This window comes from Rattus norvegicus, chromosome 8 (genome assembly GCF_021556685.1).
Source record: "Rattus norvegicus strain SHRSP/BbbUtx chromosome 8, alternate assembly SHRSP_T2T, whole genome shotgun sequence".
NCBI classification, from domain to species: domain Eukaryota; kingdom Metazoa; phylum Chordata; class Mammalia; order Rodentia; family Muridae; genus Rattus; species Rattus norvegicus.
The window spans coordinates 23013058-23036474 of NC_141541.1; the positions used below are offsets into that span (position 1 = coordinate 23013058).

General features: G+C 36.3%; 2 protein-coding genes across 2 annotated transcripts in view; one reads left to right on the forward strand and one right to left on the reverse strand.

The window, feature by feature from the left end:
* LOC148003969 (uncharacterized) overlaps positions 1–23417 on the forward strand; it is a 108466-nt gene that overhangs the window by 30334 nt on the left and 54715 nt on the right. The window lies entirely within an intron of this gene.
* Or7g23c (olfactory receptor family 7 subfamily G member 23C) lies at positions 6310–7248 on the reverse strand. The gene is given in 1 exon segment (NM_001000878.1): positions 6310–7248. A coding segment is annotated over 1 exon segment (939 nt).

Below are 23417 nucleotides of genomic sequence, written 5' to 3' on the forward strand. Positions count from 1 at the left end.
AAAAGTTCCCCCTTCTAAGAAGACCTGAAACATTTTGCACTTTGGTCATGCATCTTCTTGAACTTCACATGGTTTGTTGATTTTACCTTGGGTAATTCAAGCGTTTGGGCTATTATCTATTTATCAATTAGTACATACCGTGAATGTGTGTGTGTGTGTGTGTGTGTGTGTGTGTTTCCTTTATTTTCTTTTTTTCTTTTTCTTTTTTTTTTTGTGATTGTGTTACCTCACTCAGGGTATTTTCTCAGCCTGTTTCTCCTTTGAGTAGAGAAAGTCTAAGTGGATCTGTGCCCTTCACATAAAACCAGATATACCAAAACTAATAGAAGGGAATGTGGTGAGGAGCCTCAAATACATAGCCACAGGGGAAACTTTTCTCTACAGAACACCAATTGCTTATTTTCCAAGAACAAGAATTGACAAATGGGACCTCATAAATTACAAAGGCAAAGGACACTGCCAATTGGACAAAAAGGCAACCAACAGATTAGGAAAAAAATCTTTACCAATCCTACCTTTGATAGAGGGCTAATATCTAATATATACATGAACTCATGAAGTTAGACTCTAGAAAAATCAAATAACCCTTTTAAAAAATGGGCGCCAGGGGTTGGGGATTTAGCTCAGTGGTAGAGCGCTTGCCTAGCAAGCACAAGGCCCTGGGCTCGGTCCCCAGCTCCGAAAAAAAGAAAAGAAAAAAAAAAAACAACCAACCAAACAAACAAACAAAAAACAAAAAACAAAAAACGGGCTACAGAGCAAAACAAAGAATTTTCAGTTGAGGAATATCGAATAGCCACAAAGCACCTAAAGAAATGTTCAACAACCTTAGTCATCAGGGAAATGCAAATCAAAATAACCCTGAAATTCCACGTCATACCAATGATAATGGCTAAGACCAAAAACTCAGGTGACAGCAGTTGCTGATAAGGATGTTGAGAAAGATGAACACTCCTCTGTTTTTGGTGGGATTGCAAGCTTGAATAACTACTCTGAAAATCACTCTGCTGGTTCTTCAGAAAATTGGACATAATGCTACCTGAGGACCCACCTATATACTCAAAAATGGGCATATATGCAAAAAATATGCAAAAAATGTTTCAAAATATAACAAGGACATATGCTTCACTATGTTCATAGCAACTTTATTCATAAGTGCCAGAAGCTGGAAAGAATACAGATTTCCTTTAACAGAGGAATGGATACAGAAAATGTGGTATATTTACAGAATGGTGTCCTACTCAGCTATTAGCAACAATGACTACAGGAAATATTTATGCAAATGGATGGAACTTGAAAATATCATCCTGAGAGAGTCAACCCAGTCAGAAAAGAACACATATTTTATGCATTCATGGATTAAGTGGATATTTGCTCAAAAAAAAAAAAGGAACGCCAAAGATTCCATTCTCAGACCATATGAAGCTCAAAAATAAGGAAGACCAAAATGTGTACACAACAGTTATTTTTAGAAGGGTGAACAAAATACTTGAGAAAGGAAATATAGAACAATTACTAGGGCAGAAACTGATCAAAAGGCCATCCAATGACTATCCCATCTAGAGATGCATTCGATATGCAGCCACCAAATATAGTCATTATTACTGATGCCAATAATTGCTTGCTTACAGGAACCTGATATGCATGTATCCTGACAGGCTCTGCCAGAGCCTTACTGATACAGATTATGATGCTTCCATCTAACCATCATATTGAGCATGGGGACCCCAATGGAGGAGCTAGAGAAATGAATAATGGAGCTGAAAGAGTTTGCAACCACATAGAATAAACAAAAACATCAACTGAGATCCCCTAGAGCTCCCAAGGACTAAACCATGAAATTAAAGGGTACACATTGTGGAACCCATTGGTCCAGCCACATATTTAGTGGAGGATAGCATTTTCTGGTATCAATAGGAGGAGAAGCCCTTGGTCCTGTGTAGGCTCTTTTCCCCAATGTAAGGGAATTCCAGGGGTTGAGATGTGAATGGGTGTGTGGAAAGGGGAGCATCCACATAGAAGCAGGGGGAGGGGAATTGGAGGCAGGGAACATGGAAATTCCATTATTATTATTATTATTATTATTATTATTATTATTATTATTATTAGTAGTAGTAGTAGTAGTAGTAATGGTATTTCCCAGGCAAATAAACTTAAACAGGCCAGACAGGACCCATTGAAAAGAGTTCTTTATAAATGTTATAATGATGCTGAAGTGAAGCTCTTCACACTTGATGACTTCTGGCAATTAGTAGGGGAAGAACTTTGTTATTTCTAATGAGCTGGTAACTGGCAGTTTTACTATGCTCTAATAAGTATATGAGGAACATAAATTGAACGTGGGTAGGGCACAATGTTAGGGTCTTTCAGTTTAGAAGAATAAGAAGCAAGTATAATTTGGATGTATTTCATGAAAATCTGAAATAATTACAAAAAGTATTGTTTGCAAAAGTATTGAATAATCACATCAATTCTTTCTTCCTTAAAGAGCTTCCCATTTTATCATGTTGTAAATACCTTTATAAAAGCAAAATAAAACAAAACAAAACTTTATATGTACTTCTTTATCTGAGACTTTAACTCTTTTTCCCCCTTTCTTTTCTTGGTGTTTACTTTTCTCACTTCTGTCACATTGAAAGTTAATTTTCATTGGGGTATAGTGAGAGTGCCTTTATATTGTCATTAATTTGGGCTACATATTTCTCTTTGTGTATTTTGAATCTGGCATCCTAATATTCTACAAGCCTGTCATGATTTTGAGGACCCCTATTTCTAGTCAATGACTTTTCACAGAAGGACACTCTTGACATTCCCTTTTCCATCTCTTGAGTTAACATATACTCATGGTCAAACCTATCTTTAAATACAGTTTAATCAGAAATAAAATAAGCATAACTTTCAATATATAGGATGTACATATTCAGTTAAATGTAACAAGATGCCATAAATATGTTATTATTTAAAAAGTTACCTGTAAATGCCTAATGGAATTTAACAAGACATGATATCAAACCTACTTCTAAAATATTTTCTATTATTAGATTGAAATAAATGTTTTATTTTTAATAGCAGGGTTTTTACATGCATATATATGCTTTGATTAAAGCCACCCAGATTAATTCCAGTCCTCTCCCCCCCATCACTCCATCACTTTCTTGTGTCTAGGGTGTGTATTCTTTTTTAAACAAAACTGTCTACTTAGTGGTCTCCTGCACATCCATAATATACTGGTTCATTGATACCCAGTGCAATCAATCACATTTTAAAAATCAAAACTAGATATGTTAATAGAAAACCCTGCTCACCAAGTCTAGTACAGGGATTTTATGGCAATTATTTCAGAATTAGGCATTATTGTAGCAAAGGAAAGGGATTCAATAATGTCTTTTTATTGGATATTTTATTTATTTACATTTCAAATGTTATTATCTTTCCCAGTTTTCACTCCAAAATCCCTCTATCCCATTCCCTTCCCATGCTTCTATGAGGGTGATGATCCAGCCCCCTACCCACTCCCACTGCACTGCCTAGCATTCCTCTGTCCTGGGGCATCGTGCCTTCACAGGATCCTATTTAATTTCCTATCTACATTTTTCCTAAACTCATTTCAGCTATCGAGAAAATCAGATATAAATAGAAGAGACTTAATGGAGAATCAAAGAATAATTAACTATTTTCTGCTATAGATCTTTTTCTATCCTGTATTCTGGAAAAAGGTGTTCAATTTTAACTCACTAATGCAAAGGGTGATTTATCATTTTGTTCTGAGAGCAATTGCATTGTTTCTTTTAAAGAACTTTGAATCTAAACTAGCTGATATTTGTAAGGAAGAAAATGTAATTGTTGAGGATATATTATTCTGGATATTCTTATTATGACAGATTATCAGTACACATCTACCAAGATGCTCAGAATCTAAAATATATGTTGCAACTCTTTGATCACCAATAGTACTATCACAAAAATGCAGGTTTGTGTCAGTGGTATTCATTCCATTTACAGGTTATCAACTGTAACTACGTTTTCAAAATCAATAGAGAAAACATAACTCCACAACAACTTTTATCATGTATTCAGTATTTTAAAGGTAATCAAACATCCATTTTCAAACAAAGTGCCCATATGGATACTGAAAAAGCAATGTGACTGAATCATAAGCATAGCAAAGAATATCCTGTCTAAGAATCTTAAAAAATATATATTTATTAAATACTTTATATGGATATTATTTGTGGCTAATAAAATTAAATTATTGTTAAAACAATAGTGACAGAAGGAACATAATAAATACTAGAAAGAAAATGCTGATGGCCCAAATCTGAAATTCATCTTCATGACTATTGTAAAGTAAGATTTTCTTCCTGTCTTCTCATTTTTGACCTTAATACATGAAATAATATTAAAATAGTTCTTCTAGTTACACAAAACTGAAAAAATGCCTCTCTTCATTTATTGGTTCTGCAAAATCTAATACTCAATGTTTACCACATCTTATAATTCCATCTAAATGACAGAAAAACTAGAAATGTATTTAAGTCTACCAGTTGCTACAGTGCAGAGATGTAGCACAGTTATTGCATCAAAGTCCAACATGACTATTGAAAAAAAAAGAACCAAAGGGATACAACATTCTGTATTATATTTAACTTTATATCTTCCTTTCCCCAAAACTCATAGCAGTTTTGAGTAGATTTGAACGACTATGAACTATAACCTGCCATATGCCTTACTTTCTATGTATTTGAAAAGAAAAACATGTACAACTTTAATTCAGAATTTAAAAAATAATTTATATTTTATAAATGATGTCACTTTCACTGTTTAGTCTCAAGTACCATGTATCTAAACTGTATTTTTAAAGTGAAGTAAATTTTATTAATGCTAATTACTGATAGACTGTCTCAAAACTGTTGGCAGCCGATAATGTCAAAGAGAAAATTACTATTTATTGTACTTCAGACTTCACCTTAGGTTATTTAACAAGTAGCTCATATAAATTGATCATCTCATTTATTCTAATGTAAATTTCATCAAGTGGCCCTTTACACCTTCTTTAGTTCGAATACCTTTTCTTTCAACCATTTCTGGCTGGCAAAATCTCCCATACCTGATTTTTTTCTCAGAGTTCTTATCTCTTCCTTGATGTCCTACTTTCTCTCCCGGACTTGCTATAAGCAATTAGATGTTTATTAAACCATTCAGAAGTTGACAAAAATGTTTATGAAACACTGTGACAGGGACATAAAAATTATAATATCAAAGTCCACACAATATTCAGCATCCTGCTGGAACAGAAATCAATACTTGAATAATGCAAAATCATGTGTACACAATACACAAATAAATTTACCAACAATAATATTTAATATAATACATATTCTGATTATGATATAAAGAATAATTATCAGTAATAACTATTTTGTTGATCAGAATCTAAAACAGTATTTCAGTTCTCCAGCAGTAAAAATTTTATCATATAGATGGGCTTTTGTTGCAGTCATATCTATCTGGTCTAGACTTTATCAACAGTACCTACTTTTGAGAAATTACTAAAGAAAGCACGACATGATGACACCTGTAATTTTAGGGTTTCTTTATGTATACTGTGGATAAATTATGTTTTAAAATCTAAATTTGATTGATAAATATTAGTCAAGACAATAACTTCATTAAGTGTAGTATGCCAAGTACTCACACATTGCAGTCATTATAAAGATTACAGGAATCTGGAGAACTTCAGCTCATTATGAATTTCTCTAAAATGACACATTCATGCTGCAGCATACATCACACAAGATAAGTGATTCTATAAACAATTGGATTCAACAATAGAAAAACAATACTATGCATCATGGAAATAATTGCATTATTTCTGATAGAGTCTCTCAAGGCACAGGTAATATGTACCCAAAACCACACATTTAACAAGTTACTTAGAATCAAAAAACAAATTTCAATCCTCTGGTAAGCAATAATACTATCACATGGATGCATTTTGGCTCAGTGTTACACTTACTTTGTATAGTTTACCAACAGTAACTAATTTTAAGAAAACAACAGAGAAGAAATAACAGCATCACATCTGTAGCTTTACTGTATGCCTCTGTGAATTATGGATAAAGCAAAATCTATAAGAACTAAAATAAAATATGGGGATATATCTGGAAAATATCTGAAAGCAAATCATATATAAGTTGATGTATACCAAGTATACATTAGTATCATTTTAGTGAGTACAGGAAAGTGAAGAGTTAAGATTATTCTTAATTGGACTCTCTCTGCAATGGCACAGCTTTAACACATATTATATCACACAAGATAAATGAGTCTACCAACAAGTGTCCTCAAGGCTTTCTTCATTTCTCTATTTCTTAGACTGTAGATAAATGGGTTGAGTAAAGGAGGAACTACACTGTACATCATGGAAGCCACTGCTGTGTTTCTAAGAGAATCCTGTAAAGCTGAACTGATGTAAACACCAAAACCCGTCCCATAGAACAAGGAAACAACAGATAGATGTGATGCACAAGTAGAGAAAGCTCTATGCTTCCCTCCAGAAGATGGCATTCTCAAGACTCTTGACACAATGTAAATATACGAAAAAACAATTCCACAGACAGGACCACCCCCAAAGACAAAAGCTGCAACAAATATTAAAAAATTATTGAGAAATGTATCAGAACAGGCAAGTTTTATAATCTGAGCCAGCTCACAGAAAAAGTGTGGGATTTCTAATTCTGTGCAGAAGGAAAGCTTCAAAATCATTAGACTGTGGAGTAGAGCATCTGTGATGCTAAAGAAAAGGGAGAATAGAATCATCAGGACACAGAAAATAGGGTTCATGATGACTGTGTACCTCAGGGGTTTGCAAATGGCTACATAGCGATCATAGGCCATCACTGCCAGGAGAAAATTTTCCATACCACAAAAAATTGAAACAAAGCAGATTTGTGATAGACATTCTATGTAACTTATGCTGTCGTCATGGGCTTGGATATTCACCAGCATTTTTGGGATTGTGACTGTACTGTAACAGATGTCATTAATGGAAAGAATAGAGAGGAAGAGGTACATGGGAGTGTGCAGTTGTGACCCAGAGCTGATAGCCAAGATGATAACCAGGTTTCCCAGAACTGTAATCAGATACATGGAGAGAAACATGAAGAAGATGAGAGGCAGCAGTTTGTGATTGTCTGTCAGTCCAAGCAGATGGAATTCTGAAACTGCTGTTTGGTTTTTCAGGTCCATATTTTTGGTCTAAACTTTGAAAGGGAGAAAGTAAAAAGAAAATGGAATTCATGAGCGCCTATGTCAGAATCACTTACCTACGTGCCAGAATGGCTTTAGAATAGCATTGCTTATAATAATTATACTGATATAGACCTATATCATATTTTAAACACAGTTTATGTACAATAGTTGGTCAAAGTACTTAAAGTACTCTGATAACTCTCCACAGTGTGAAAATTTAGGAGAATTCTTTAATATTTGAAGAGAAATATTTATTGAGAATTATATTATTTTTCAATGGAATAAAATCACACCTGCTATTGTCCAGATTTTGAAACCTGTAAATAAAACTTTGGTTAAATTCATGTTATTATTTGATGGACAAGAGACAATTCAAGAGGATCTCTTTTCATCATTCACTTTTCTTTTTTTAAGTTTGTATTCTTGTTCTTTCAGGATGAAATTTTAATAATTTATTCCCTTTAGTTTTTTTTATTTGTTCTTTGTGAATTTCCAATTATGCACCAAAAGTCATTCATGTCTCCACCCTTCTTCATCAGCTCTCTTATCTTACAATCATCAACAACCACCAACTGAGAAAAACATCTCATTATGGAAGCTACAGTGTATCACGGTGTGTTATACTTCCCCTAACCTCTGTGTTTGCTAATATCATTGCCATGATGCATTGGTCTGTTCTGTGGCTTTTGCTTTTGCTACTCTACCAATACTTGAACTTCAACCTGACTTCTAAAGATAGCTTGCTGTTGCCCTATATCATAGAGGTTCTTGAATTTTAAATCTATAATCTGGTCACTTCATGCACTCTAGTAGTTCACCATACTTGTTGTTGGCTTGGACCAATTCAGTGTCCTGAATCATGCACTTTGTACTAGCTTATATAAAACTTCTGCACCCAACCGTCTTTCAAATGCAGTCCAGGTGATTTGCCAGGCTTTTTTACCACAGTTTTCAGTCAGGGAGAGACTTGGCCACTTCTACTACTCTCAAAACCCTGCAAACAGCTGTCCCTTCTGCCCTACATGGTAATAGATGATGTAGTGTTTGGAAGGAGTGTTTCCCTCTCTCGTCTATCCCACTGTCATTACCTTAATTTTTACAGCTTACCTGAATACTGTAAATTGAGTATATATCCTCAGAAACTGATGGCTTAAAAGATTTAAGGTTTTCTGGTACTGACAGTATAAATACTGTGCTTTAAATTTATATCACACACCAAATTACACAACATCTTTTCTCATGGGTGATAAGTAAAAAAACTCCTCATTAGTCCATTTATCTTCCTCACAGTTGCCATACCAATAATGTCTACTTTGTTAAGCAAGTAGCATTCCAAGTGGCCTTTCTCTGACTCTGGAGACCAGATAAGTGGAATCTTATATTTATTTTTTCATGTATTTATTCACTTTACATCCCTATTGCATCCCCCATTCTTCTCCCAGTCCTGCCCTCAAAAGCCCCTCCCTCATTATTCCTTTCCTTCTCCTCAGAAAATTGGAAGATCCCTAGGGTTCCTGCCTACTATAGGATGTCAAATTCCAGCAGAACTAGGTACATTCTCTCCACTGAGGTTATACAAGGTAATTCAATTATGGGAAGGATATCCAATGGCAGGCAAGATAGTGAGAGACAGCCCACATTCTAATTTTAAAGGATTTATATGAATACCAAGCTGTGCATTTTATTCTGTCTATTTAGTGCATCACCCTTATTTGACAGATGTAGCCAGAAATCAGGGGTGAAATTACTCTCTTTCACATATTCCTGTGATTATGTGAAAATAATATTCCGTAATCTCGCTAAACATATCTCTGAAACTGTGAAAAAAATTATAATTTGTATTCTTATAGTATTTCCCTAAAGTATCTTTAGTACATTACATTCACTAGAGCATGGTCATATTCTAAGTTGTTTGGTGCTTAATTAGAACTGAGGCCTTTCCAACCCCACATCACTGCTAGAAGCCATAGCTGTAAAGAGCTATAGTCAAGCCTTCATATCATACTTCTTAAGAGTTGTCTTCAATGGCTCTCTGTTTAGGCTGTTGATATTTTTTGTTTGTTTGATTATTTGTTTTGTTTTGTTCTGAGCAGCTGTTGAAGTATGGAAAGATGTTGTTACAGAAAACTTCCTTGTCTTTCTTTCTCTATTGTTTTCCTATGTCATTGATATTACTGCCAAAGTAGCTTCTTAACTTTTTTTTAACCAATTAAAATTTTTAATTGATTTGAGCATTACAATTTTTTAATGTTTTATGACATGAATTCTTTTTTTCAACTTGTATATTTTTTTCTTTTTTTTTAATTGGATATTTTACATTTCAATTTCATATGTTATTCCCTTTCATGGTTTCCTGTCCCTAAGCCCCCTATTCCTTCTCCCTCCCCTTTTTCCCAGAAGGGTGTTTCCCCTCCCCAACCTACCTCCCATTCTTGCCTTCCCGCCCTGGCTTTCCCCTACAATGGGGGCCCCAGCCTTGGCATAACCAAGGGCTACTTCTCCCATTGGTGCCCAACCCGGCCATCCTCTGCTACACACGCAGCTGGAGGCAAGGATCTGTCCATGTGTACACTTTGGATGGTGGTTTAGTCCCTGGGAGCTCTAGTTGTTTGGTATTATTGTTCTTATGGGGTTGCAAGCCCCTTTAGCTCCTTCCATATTTTCTGTAATTCCTCCACTGGGGACCCCGTTCTCAGATCAATGGTTTGCTGGTAGCATTCACCTCTGTATTTGTAATGCTCTGGCTGAGCCTCTCATGATACAACCCTATCAGGCTCTTGTCAGCATGCACTTCTTGGCTTCATCAATATTGACTGGGTACTGTGGCTGGATCCCCAGGTGGCACAGGCTCTGAATGGACATTCCTTTAGTCTCTGCTCCAAATTTTGTCTCCATATCACCTCCTATATTTTTGTTCCTTCTTTTGAGAAGGACTCTAGCATCCACACTTTATTGTACTTCTTGAGTTTCATGTGGATTGTATCTTGGGTAATTAAAACTTTTGGGTTAATATCCACTTATCAGTGAGTGCATACCCGTGTGGTTTTTTTTTTTTTTGTGAGTTGTTTACCTCACTCAGGATAATATTTTCCACTTCCATCCATTTGCCTATGAATTTCCTGAAGCCTTTTTTTATAGCCAATTAGTGCTCCAAGGTGGAGATATAATACATTTTCTATATCCATTCCACTGTTGAAGGACATCTAGGCTCTTTCCAGCTTCTGACTATTATAAATATTATAAGTAAATAAGGCTGCTATGAACATAGTAGAGCATGTGTCTTTGCTGTATGTTGGAACATCATTTGGGTATATGCCCAGGAATGCTGTAGCTGGATCCTCAGTACAATATACAATTTTTGGAGGAACCTCCAGAATAATTTCCAGAGTGGTTGTGCCAGCTTGCATTTCCACTAATAATGGAAGAGTGTTCCTTTTTCTCCACATCCTTGACAGCATCTATTATCATCTGAGTTTTTAATCATAGCCATTCTGAGTGATGCAATGTTGAATCTCAGGGTTGTTTTGATTTGCATTTCCTTGATGACTAAGGTTGTTGAAAATATCTTTAGATGTGCCTCAGTCATTTGATATTACTCAGCTGACAATTCATTGTTTATTTCTGTAGCCCATTTTTAAATAGGGCTATTTGGTTCTCTGGAGTCTAACTTCTTCTGTTCTTTGTATATATTGGATATTAGCCCACTATCAGATGAAGAATTGGTTAAGATCTTTTCCCAATCTGTTGGTTGCCATTTTGCCTAATGACAGTGTCCTTTGCCTTACAGAAGTTTTGCAGTTTTATGAGGTCCCATTTGTCGATTCTTGATCTTAGAGCATAAGGCATTTTTTGTTCAGGAAATTTCCCCCTGTTCTCATGTGTTCGGGGATCTTTCCCACATTTTCTTCTATTAGTTTGAGTGTATCAGGGTTTTATGTAGAGGTCCTTGATCCATTAGGGCATAAGCTTTTGACAGGGTGATAAGAGTGGGCCAATTTGCATTCTTCTATATTTTGACCTCCAGTTGAACAAGCACCATCTGTTGAAAATGCTATCTTTTCCCATTGGATGGTTTTAGCTCCTTTGTAAAATATTGTGTGACAATAGGTGTATGGGCTCATCTCTGGATCTTCAATTCTATCCCCTTGATCTACCTGCCTATCTCTGTACCAATACCATACTGTTTTTATGAGGATCATTCTGTAATACAGCTTGAGGTCAGGGATGTTGATTCCTCCAGAAGTTCTTATCTTTTAGTATAGTTTTTGCTGTCCTGGTTTTTTGTTTTGCTTTGTTTTGTTTTGTTTTGTTTTGTTTTGTTTTGTTTTGTTATTTCCAAAGGTATTCCAAATTGCTCTTTCTAACTCTGAGAATTGAGTTTGAATTTTGGGGATTGCATTGAATATATAGACTGCTTTTGGCAAGATGACTATTTTCACTTTATTATTCCTGCCAATCCATGAGCATGGGAAGGTCTTTCCACCTTCTGAGATCTCCTTCAATTTCTTTCTACAGATAATTGACGTTTTTGTAATTCATATCTTTCACTTGCTTGGTTAGATTCACACCAAGATATTTTATGTTATTCGTGACTACTGTGAAATGTTTCATTTCCCTAATTTGTTTCACAGCTTGTTTATTCTTTGATTAGAGGAAGGCTGCTGATTTGTTTGAGTTAATTTTGTACCCATCCTCTTTACTGAATTTGTTTATCAGCTGAAGTTGTTCTCTGTTGGAACTTTTGGGGTCACTTATATCTACTATTCTGTCATCTGCATATAGTGATATGTTTACTTCTTTCTTTCCAATTTGTATCCCTTTCACCTCCTTTTGTTGTCTGATTGCTGTGGCTAGACATTTGAGGACTATAATGAATAAGTAGGGAGAGAGTGAGCAATGTTGTCTCTCCTGATTTTTTTTTAAAGATTTATTTATTGTATATGAGTACACTGTAGCTGTCTTCAGACACACCAGAAGAGGGCATCGAATCTCATTACAGATGGTTGTGAGCCACCATGTGGTTGCTGGGATTTGAACTCAGGACCTCAGGAAGAACAGTCGGTGCTCTTAACCACTGAGCCATCTCTCCAGCCCGTCTCTCCTGATTTTAATGGGATTGCTTCAAGTTACTCTCCATTTAGTTTGATGTTGGCTACTGGTCTGCTATATATTGCTTTTACTGTGTTTATGTATGGACCTTGACCTCCTGGTCTTTCCAAGACTTTTACCATGAAAGGTTGTTGAATTTTGTCACATGATTTCTCAGCATCTAATGTGATGATCTTTTTTTACTATGCTTTAATTTCATAATTGTTGCCAATATTAAATTAATTTTTCACATGCTTGAGTATATACCTCCTTTATTTGGTACATGTACATTAAGAGCTAAAGAGAATATAGAACCATTACAGACAGCCTAGAACATTTGAAAGGGCTAGAAAACATTCCAATAAGCAACATTATTATAATTAAATATGGATTGATGATATTGAATTATAATTTATAAATAAAGTTTAAAACAAATTATTAAAAGATAATTTTAAACTACTGGTATAATCTGATAATTATATAAGAATATTAATGAAGCTTGGTGGATGTGAAAAGGCATTAATGGGATATAATTTCTAGGAACACATCTCAGAACCTTTAAAAGTGAAAGCAGTCTCTTGTAATCAAGCTCATATCAGACTGAAATTCCAATTCCCCTGCGATAGCACTCTGAATGTTGACATTAACAAGTATGTATCACAATCCCAGTAGTACATTTTAAAATAATATGGTCTTTAAAATTAAGTTCATATTATAGATATAATCTGCATGATCCTAACCATATGATTATGCAAAAACTGATATGATATGCATACACAAACCTTGAAACTCTTTGCCTACGTATCTAGCTATAATAGTATTTCCTCTTTGAGATAGGTCAAGAAGTATTTGTTTTAATAGAAATTACAACTGAAAGAGACTTTAGCAAAATCATCTACCATAATTTGGTGGTTCAGTGTCACTTGAAAAAAAAAGAGCTGAACACATGAGAAAAAAAATATATAGACATCATGTTCTTTTTCATTGTGTAATACATTAGTGACAGATAACTCAAAAATTGAGTTTCATAATCATTATATGTTTTTTTTTGTGAAACTACTAACAGTGGAGACAGGTATATGTCTCTTTGCCTGCATTTGAGACACTTATTTATCGTATTGGTTGGCCTTCTTATACTATTTTGTACAGTTAGCTGTCATGACCAGGAGGCCAGGTTTTGTGGAGTGGAAGTGGAAGGGGACTGGATCTCAGGAAGAAGGGAGTTGGGGGAAGGTGTTGGCTGATTTTAAGAAGAGGAAACATAGGTTTATTGAAATCTATTATATCTATGACAGAATGTATTTATGGAAGTTTTATTTCCAATAAGAAAGGAAAAGATAAAAAAAGAAAGAATGGCTCTGCTCCCAGACCCCGTGGGAAAGAGACCTCACCGCCTGGTCAGGTGGGCACTCCTGAGGCTGCAGAGCGGAAGAGACCACCAACACTGCCCACCCCTGCCCACATCCCTGGCCCAAGAGGAAATGTATAAGGCCTCTGGGCTCCCGTGGGGGAGGGCCCAGGAGCGGCAGGACGCCTGCATGAGACACCGCCAGAACCTGAAGGAAACAGACCAGATAAACAGTTCTCTGCACCCTAGTCCCGTGGGAGGGAGAGCTGAACCTTCAGAGAGGCAGACAAGCCTGGGAAACCAGAAGAGACTGCTCCCTGCACACACATCTCGGACGCCAGAGGAAAAAGCCAAAGACCATCTGGAACCCTGGTGCACTGAAGCTCCCGGAAGGGGCAGCGCATATCTTCCTGGTTGCTGCCGCTGCAGAGAGCCCGTGGGCAGCACCCCACGAGCGAACTTGAGCCTCGGGACCACAGGTAAGACCAACTTTTCTGCTGCAAGAAAGCTGCCTGGTGAACTCAAGACACAGGCCCACAGGAACAGCTGAAGACCTGTAGAGAGGAAAAACTACACTCCCGAAAGCAGAACACTCTGTCCCCATAACTGGCTGAAAGAAAACAGGAAAACAGGTCTACAGCACTCCTGACACACAGGCTTATAGGACAGTCTAGCCACTGTCAGAAATAGCAGAACAAAGTAACACTAGAGATAATCTGATGGTGAGAGGCAAGCGCAGGAACACAAGCAACAGAAACCAAGACTACATGGCATCATCGGAGCCCAATTCTCCCACCAAAGCAAACATGGAATATCCAAACACACCAGAAAAGCAAGATCTAGTTTCAAAATCATATTTGATCATGATGCTGGAGGACTTCAAGAAAGACGTGAAGAACTCCCTTAGAGAACAAGTAGAAGCCTACAGAGAGGAATCGCAAAAATCCCTGAAAGAATTCCAGGAAAACACAATCAAACAGTTGAAGGAATTAAAAATGGAAATAGAAGCAATCAAGAAAGAACACATGGAAACAACCCTGGATATAGAAAACCAAAGGAAGAGACAAGGAGCTGTAGATACAAGCATCACCAACAGAATACAAGAGATGGAAGAGAGAATCTCAGGAGCAGAAGATGCCATAGAAATCATTGACTCAACTGTCAAAGATAATGTAAAGTGGAAAAAGCTACTGGTCCAAAACATACAGGAATTCCAGGACTCAATGAGAAGATCAAACCTAAGGATAATAGGTATAGAAGAGAGTGAAGACTCCCAGCTCAAAGGACCAGTAAATATCTTCAACAAAATCATAGAAGAAAATTTCCCTAACCTAAAAAAAGAGATACCCATAGGCATACAAGAAGCCTACAGAACTCCAAATAGATTGGACCAGAAAAGAAACACCTCCCGTCACATAATAGTCAAAACACCAAACGCACAAAATAAAGAAAGAATATTAAAAGCAGTAAGGGAAAAAGGTCAAGAAACATATAAAGGCAGACCTATCAGAATCACACCAGACTTCTCGCCAGAAACTATGAAGGCCAGAAGATCCTGGACTGATGTCATACAGACCCTAAGAGAACACAAATGCCAGCCCAGGTTACTGTATCCAGCAAAACTCTCAATTAACATTGATGGAGAAACCAAGATATTCCATGACAAAACCAAATTTACACAATATCTTTCTACAAATCCAGCACTACAAAGGATAATAAATGGTAAAGCCCAACATAAGGAGGCAAGCTATACCCTAGAAGAAGCAAGAAACTAATCGTCTTGGCAACAAAACAAAGAGAAGAAAAGCACACAAACATAACCTCACATCCAAATATGAATATAACGGGAAGCAATATTCACTATTCCTTAATATCTCTCAACATCAATGGCCTCAACTCCCCAATAAAAAGACATAGATTAACAAACTGGATACGCAACGAGGACACTGCATTCTGCTGCCTACAGGAAACACACCTCAGAGACAAAGACAGACACTACCTCAGAGTGAAAGGCTGGAAAACAACTTTCCAAGCAAATGGTCAAAAGAAGCAAGCTGGAGTAGCCATTCTAATATCAAATAAAATCAATTTCCAACTAAAAGTCATCAAAAAAGATAAGGAAGGACACTTCATATTCATCAAAGGAAAAATCCACCAAGATGAACTCTCAATCCTAAATATCTATGCCCCAAATACAAGGGCACCTACATACGTCAAAGAAACTTACTAAAGTTCAAAACACACATTGCACCTCACACAATAATAGTGGGAGATTTCAACACCCCACTCTCATCAATGGACAGATCATGGAAACAGAAATTGAACAGTGATGTCGACAGACTAAGAGAAGTCATGAGCCAAATTGACTTAACGGATATTTATAGAACATTCTATCCTAAAGCAAAAGGATATACCTTCTTCTCAGCTCCTCATGGTACTTTCTCCAAAACTGACCATATAATTGGTCAAAAAACGGGCCTCAACAGGTACAGAAAGACAAAAATAATCCCATGCGTGCTATAGGACAACCACGGCCTAAAACTGGTCTTCAATAACAATCAAGGAAGAATGCCCACATATACTTGGAAATTGAACAATGCTCTACTCAATGATAACCTGGTCAAGGAAGAAATAAAGAAAGAAATTAAAAACTTTTTAGAATTTAATGAAAATGAAGGTACAACATACCCAAACTTATGGGACAATATGAAAGCTGTGCTAAGAGGAAAACTCATAGCGCTGAGTGCCTGCAGAAAGAAACAGGAAAGAGCATATGTCAGCAGCTTGACAGCACACCTAAAAGCTCTAGAACAAAAAGAAGCAAATACACCCAGGAGGAGTAGAAAGCAGGAAATAATCAAACTCAGAGCTGAAATCAACCAAGTAGAAACAAAAAGGACCATAGAAAGAATCAACAGAACCAAAAGTTGGTTCTTTGAGAAAATCAACAAGATAGATAAACCCTTAGCCAGACTAACGAGAGGACACAGAGAGTGCATCCAAATTAACAAAATCAGAAATGAAAAGGGAGACATAACAACAGATTCAGAGGAAATTCAAAAAATCATCAGATCTTACTATAAAAACCTATATTCAACAATACTTGAAAATCTTCAGGAAATGGACAATTTCCTAGACAGATACCAGGTATCGAAGTTAAATCAGGAACAGATAAACCAGTTATACAACCCCATAACTCCTAAGGAAATAGAAGCAATCATTAAAGGTCCCCCAACCAAAAAGAGCCCAGGTCCAGACGGGTTTAGTGCAGAATTCTATCAAAACTTCATAGAAGACCTCATACCAATATTATCCAAACTATTCCACAAAATTGAAACAGATGGATCACTACCGAATACCTTCTACGAAGCCACAATTACTCTTATACCTAAACCACACAAAGACACAACAAAGAAAGAGAACTTCAGACCAATTTCCCTTATGAATATCGACGCAAAAATACTCAATAAAATTCTGGCAAACCGAATCCAAGAGCACATCAAAACAATCATCCAACATGACCAAGTAGGCTTCATCCCAGGCATGCAGGGATGGTTTAATATATGGAAAACCATCAATGTGATCCATTATATAAACAAACTGAAAGAACAAAACCACATTTTCATTTCATTAGACGCTGAGAAAGCATTTGACAAAATTCCACACCCCTTCATGATAAAAGTCCTGGAAAGAATAGGAATTCAAGGCCCATACCTGAACATAGTAAAAGCCATATATAGCAAACCAGTTGCTAACATTAAACTAAATGGAGAGAAACTTGAAGCAATCCCACTAAAATCAGGGACTAGACAAGGCTGCCCAATCTCTCCCTACTTATTCAATATAGTTCTTGAAGTTCTAGCCAGAGGAATCAGACAACAAAAGGAGGTCAAGGGGATACAGATCGGAAAAGAAGAAGTCAAAATATCACTATTTGCAGATGATATGATAGTATATTTAAGTGATCCCAAACGTTCCACCAGAGAACTACTAAAGCTGATAGACAACTTCAGCAAAGTGGCTGGGTATAAAATTAACTCAAATAAATCAGTTGCCTTCCTCTATACAAAAGAGAAACAAGCTGAGAAAGAAATTAGGGAAACTACACCCTTTATAATAGACCCAAATAATACAAAGTACCTCGGTGTGACTTTAACAAAGCAAGTAAAAGATCTGTACAATAAGAATTTCAAGACACTGAAGAAGGAAATTGAAGAAGACCTCAGAAGATGGAAAGATCTCCCATGCTCATGGATTGGCAGGATTAATATAGTAAAAATGGCCATTTTACCAAAAGCAATCTAAAGATTCAATGCAATCCCCATCAAAATACCAATCCAATTCTTCAAAGAGTTAGACAGAATAATTTGCAAATTCATCTGGAATAACAAAAAACCCAGGATAGCTAAAGCTATCCTGAACAATAAAAGGACTTCAGGGGGAATCACTATCCCTGAACTCAAGCAGTACTACAGAGCAATAGTGATAAAACCTGCATGGTATTGGTACAGAGACAGACAGATAGACCAATGGAATCGAATTGAAGACCCAGAAATGAACCCACACACCTATGGTCACTTGATTTTTCACAAAGGAGCCAAAACCATCAAATGGAAAAAAGATAGCATTTTCAGGAAATGGTGCTGGTTCAATTGGAGGTCAATATGTAGAAGAATGCAGATCGATCCATGCTTATCACCCTGTACAAAGCTTAAGTCCAAGTGGATCAAGGACCTCCACATCAAACCAGACACACTGAAACTAATAGAAGAAAAACTAGGGAAGCATCTGGAACACATGGGCACTGGAAAAAATTTCCTAAACAAAACACCAATGGCTTACGCTCTAAGATCAAGAATCGACAAATGGGATCTCATAAAACTGCAAAGCTTCTGTAAGGCAAAGGACACTGTGGTTAGGACAAAACGGCAACCAACAGATTGGGAAAAGATCTTTACCAATCCTACAACAGATAGAGGCCTTATATCCAAAATATACAAAGAACTCAAGAAGTTAGACCGCAGGGAAACAAATAACCCTATTAAAAAATGGGGTTCAGAGCTAAACAAAGAATTCACAGCTGAGGAATGCCAAATGGCTGAGAAACACCTAAAGAAATGTTCAACATCTTTAGTCATAAGGGAAATGCAAATCAAAACAACCCTGAGATTTCACCTCACACCAGTGAGAATGGCTAAGATCAAAAACTCAGGGGACAACAGATGCTGGCGAGGATGTGGAGAAAGAGGAACACTCCTCTATTGTTGGTGGGATTGCAAACTGGTACAACCATTCTGGAAATTAGTCTGGAGGATCCTCAGAAAATTGGATATTGAACTGCCTGAGGATCCAGCTATACCTCTCTTGGGCATATACCCAAAAGATGCCCCAACATATAAAAAAGACACGTGCTCCACTATGTTCATTGCAGCCCTATTTATAATAGCCAGAAGCTGGAAAGAACCCAGATGCCCTTCAACAGAGGAATGGATACAGAAAATGTGGTACATCTACATAATGGAATATTACTCAGCTATCAAAAACAACGACTTTATGAAATTCGTAGGCAAATGGTTGGAACTGGAAAATATCATCCTGAGTGAGCTAACCCAATCACAGAAAGACATACATGGTATGCACTCATTGATAAGTGGCCATTAGCCCAAATGCTTGAATTACCCTAGATACCTAGAACAAATGAAACTCAAGACGGATGATCAAAATGTGAATGCTTCACTCCTTCTTTAAAAGGGGAACAAGAATACCCTTTGCAGGGAAGAGAGAGGCAAAGATTAAAACAGAGACTGAAGGAGCACCCATTCAGAGCCTGCCCCACATGTGGCCCATACATATACAGCCACCCAATTAGACAAGATTGATGAAGCAAAGAAGTGCAGACCAACAGGAGCCGGATGTAGTTCGCTCCTGAGAGACACAGCCAGAATACAGCAAATACAGAGGCGAATGAGAGCAGCAAACCACTGAACTGAGAATAGGACCCCCGTTGAAGGAATCAGAGAAAGAACTGGAAGAGCTTGAAGGGGCTCGAGACCCCATATGTACAACAATGCCAAGCAACGAGAGCTTCCAGGGACTAAGCCACTACCTAAAGACTATACATGGACTGACCCTGGACTCTGACCTCATAGGTAGCAATGAATATCCTAGCAAGAGCACCAGTGGAAGGGGAAGCCCTGAGTCCTGCTAAGACTGAACCCCCAGTGAACTAGACTGTTGGGGGGAGGGCGGCAATGGGGGGAGGGTTGGGAGGGGAACACCCATAAGGAAGGGGAGGGGGGAGGGGGATGTTTGCCCAGAAACCAAAGAATTATTATTAAGTATTAAATAAATAAAAAAAACTGGAAAAAAAAGAAAGAATGAATGAAAGAAAGGGAGAGGAAGAAAATGATTTTTTTCACACATTCTTGTATGAATAAGATTGTATCAAGGAGAATACTAAATGTTTATGAGGATTATCTTATGCTCTCCAAAAAAAAAAAAAAGAAAGAAAAAAAAAAAGAAAAAACAAAACAAAAAAAAACCCCCGATTTTAAAAAGGGAACTTAGTACATGGAGCCTTTAATGTAAATACTACAACTTTGTCATGCCTCCAATTTTTTGGGAAAAAAACACTCAAAATACATCTGTGGTAGTTCATTTTAATCTGTCTCATGGATATAAGAGGAAATGATATAACAAACACTCCCAGTAAATTTTTTTGACAATTTTACTTCCGTGTTTAGATTACCCAATAATTTATTTAACAATCTTTGCAAATGATTCTGAAAACCTAATTAACAATGACAATTTTTTATGATTTTATGTGTTCAAATGTGTGTGACATTCAGGTGCATAATTCTACATCTATCTATCCCTCTCTCTCTCTCTCTGTGTGTGTGTGTGTGTGTGTGTGTGTGTGTGTGGTTGTGTGTGTGTGTGTGTGTGTGTGTGTGTGTGTGCTGTGAGTTCATAGGCACATGCTTGTACATTTAGGAGTGGGTGAGAATACTAATTTGGGTACTGTCACTCAGTCTTTAGTCACTTTACACCTTTTGTTTTTTTAAATACAGTTTCAGTGAGGGTTGTTTGACCAGAATGCTACAATAATCCACCTATTTCTACCTTTCTAATTCTGGGAATACAAACAAACACCAAAATTTTTGACTTTTAAAACATATTGATGGTTAGAGTTCCAACTCAGGCCCTCATGCTTGTATGAAAACTGTTTTGTACACTGAACCATATTGCAAGCTTAATAACAATATTAGTTCACATTACTTTATAACATTTTTCTTGATTTTTCTGGCAGGTGTTCTTACTTATAATTATTGGATCACTTAAGCCTCCAGGAGTTTTTTTGCAATAGTTAAAAAAACATTGCCTTTCAACAGAACTTACTTAACTAATCATGCTATAAATGAAAATATTATATTATACTAATTACCTCTACATTTATGTGAATATAATTGTTTGAGTCTCTGTCTCATCCTAATGAATCCTATTCTCATGAGACTAATATCATGTCATTATACAATATAAACATAGACCAAAAATAGATAAAGGAGGAAAACAAACACAAATCTATGAAAACAGAAGAGAAGGCAATCTTCCAGGAACAGACAATTACCATATAATATATCTAAATAATTGAGTTTTTAAATAGACATTTCCTTAGAGAGCAATAGTCTTGAGCTCCCAGAGAACATGAAAGTAGTTTGGCAATGATAATTATTTATTACAACGTGAGGCTCACACACTTGAAAATTGTACAGTATTTTACTTTCTTTTTAGAATAAGAAAACATTAAGTTAGATGAGGTGACCTGTGTTCTCATGGGCATTGCTAGCTATATTTCCTAAGGGCAGGATAGTAATCAATTTGTAAAGCGTACACTTTTCTAAATTTAATAAACAGTGTGTAAAACAGAAACTTATGTTATTTGACTCTCATGATACACCCATTTCTAATCTGCCCATCTTTGTTTCAGGTTGTCTCTTCTCTCCCTCTCCCTCCCCCACCCCTTCTCTCTGTGTGTATGTATGTGCTTGACTGACATTGCCTTGACTTTATTAACTCTTAGGAATAATAGAACAGTAGTAGAAACAATGAGAATTTCTCTAGTACAATACAAGCAAATTTAAGAGAAAAGTTGGTGTGTTATATGGACTTCAGGAAATCTTGTGTATGTAGAAAAGTAGAGAAATCTAAATCTATGATACGAACACTTATGAATACTCCTTGTTGAATATACTTAAGACAAAGGAACTGCCTGCTCTTCGAATAGTACTCACGTTTGCTCTTCTCAGAGGTTCCCTGTCACATGATGGTATGTTGAAGGAACCACAGCAACAGCAATAAGATGTCAAGGATGAAAATGTGCTGGGGAAAGCTAAATTTTGTGATAATAAGACCATAATATTTCATAGTTTAAGTCAAAAAAGGAGCTCAATAGAGGGCATGCAGAAAGGTACTCTGGTGCTGACTAATATTATCTCAGCTACAGTTTGTAACACACATGCCTTAAATCAGTAAACATTTTGTCTGAAGGCAAATTAATACCTGAAACTTATCTAGGAATCATTTTGAAATTTTCTCCAATCCAGAAGCCCAGGTGTTTCTCTAGTTAGCATATATCAAGATCAAAACTGTATGCACAAAGCAAACAGAGGAGATATCCTACAGATCAGACCTCTTCTCATCCAAATTGTTGAATAAATACACCAGAATTCTTGATTGAGAATTTATGCTAATGTTACTATTACTAGTTTTTCCATTGACAAAAAGTGTTTTTCCCAAAGATGAAAATACAGCTAAACAACAAGTACAAACTTACAACATGTTTGAGAGAGAGAAGAGAATGAATTTTAAATTATATTTCTACACTGAGATGCCAACCTTCAGCAGGCTTGGCAGAGCACCACTGTTTGCTGCAGTTGGTGTTATAAAAATTCCTTGGATCATAGTTTGAACAAATTCACCCTATTTTCATGCCATATACAGAATAATATTCTGAAGCATTGTCAAGCTTTCAGAAGTCTCATCTTTTCTAACCCCTTTTCAGAATATTTTACTGAATGGTAATATAATACAAACCATTGAGTTATTCTAAGATTCAAAAAAGCATCTGATAAACATTCAAACACTTCTAGTGCAGACAAGGTGAGAAATCAGTCACTGATTGCCTCCTAAAGTAAGTTAATGAAACAGTAATGACTTGGTAGCATGATGCTAATAATCCAAGTGACAGTGACTTTGAAATTTTCTACTTGTTGTATAGCTTTTCAAGCTATACTATGTAAACTACTGCAGAGAAATTGTTAATCTTAAGTCCTATTTAGCTGTTCATCTATTATGATAGACTAGCAATATATGAGGTCAACATTGAACAATAGTAAATCATGGAAAAAATACACCATTCATAGAAAAATCACATCTTTCACTGTTCCATTATTTTGAATTTATCTAGTTTTCTAGATGTTATGATAATGAAAATCTTATCACCATCCTTATTTTAAATATAATAATCATGATAAATTACTAACATCATCTGTGCTTACATTTATAGTTCTCTAGTCACCATTCTTGTTGTTTAGCTGGTACAAATATATTTTTATTTCAAAATTAATATTGGCTATAATACCTGCAAATATAATTATATTGAGATTATACTGCAAATATAAAGAGAAAGTATCTAACTTATTTGAAGATAGTGTTCTAAAACATGACATTC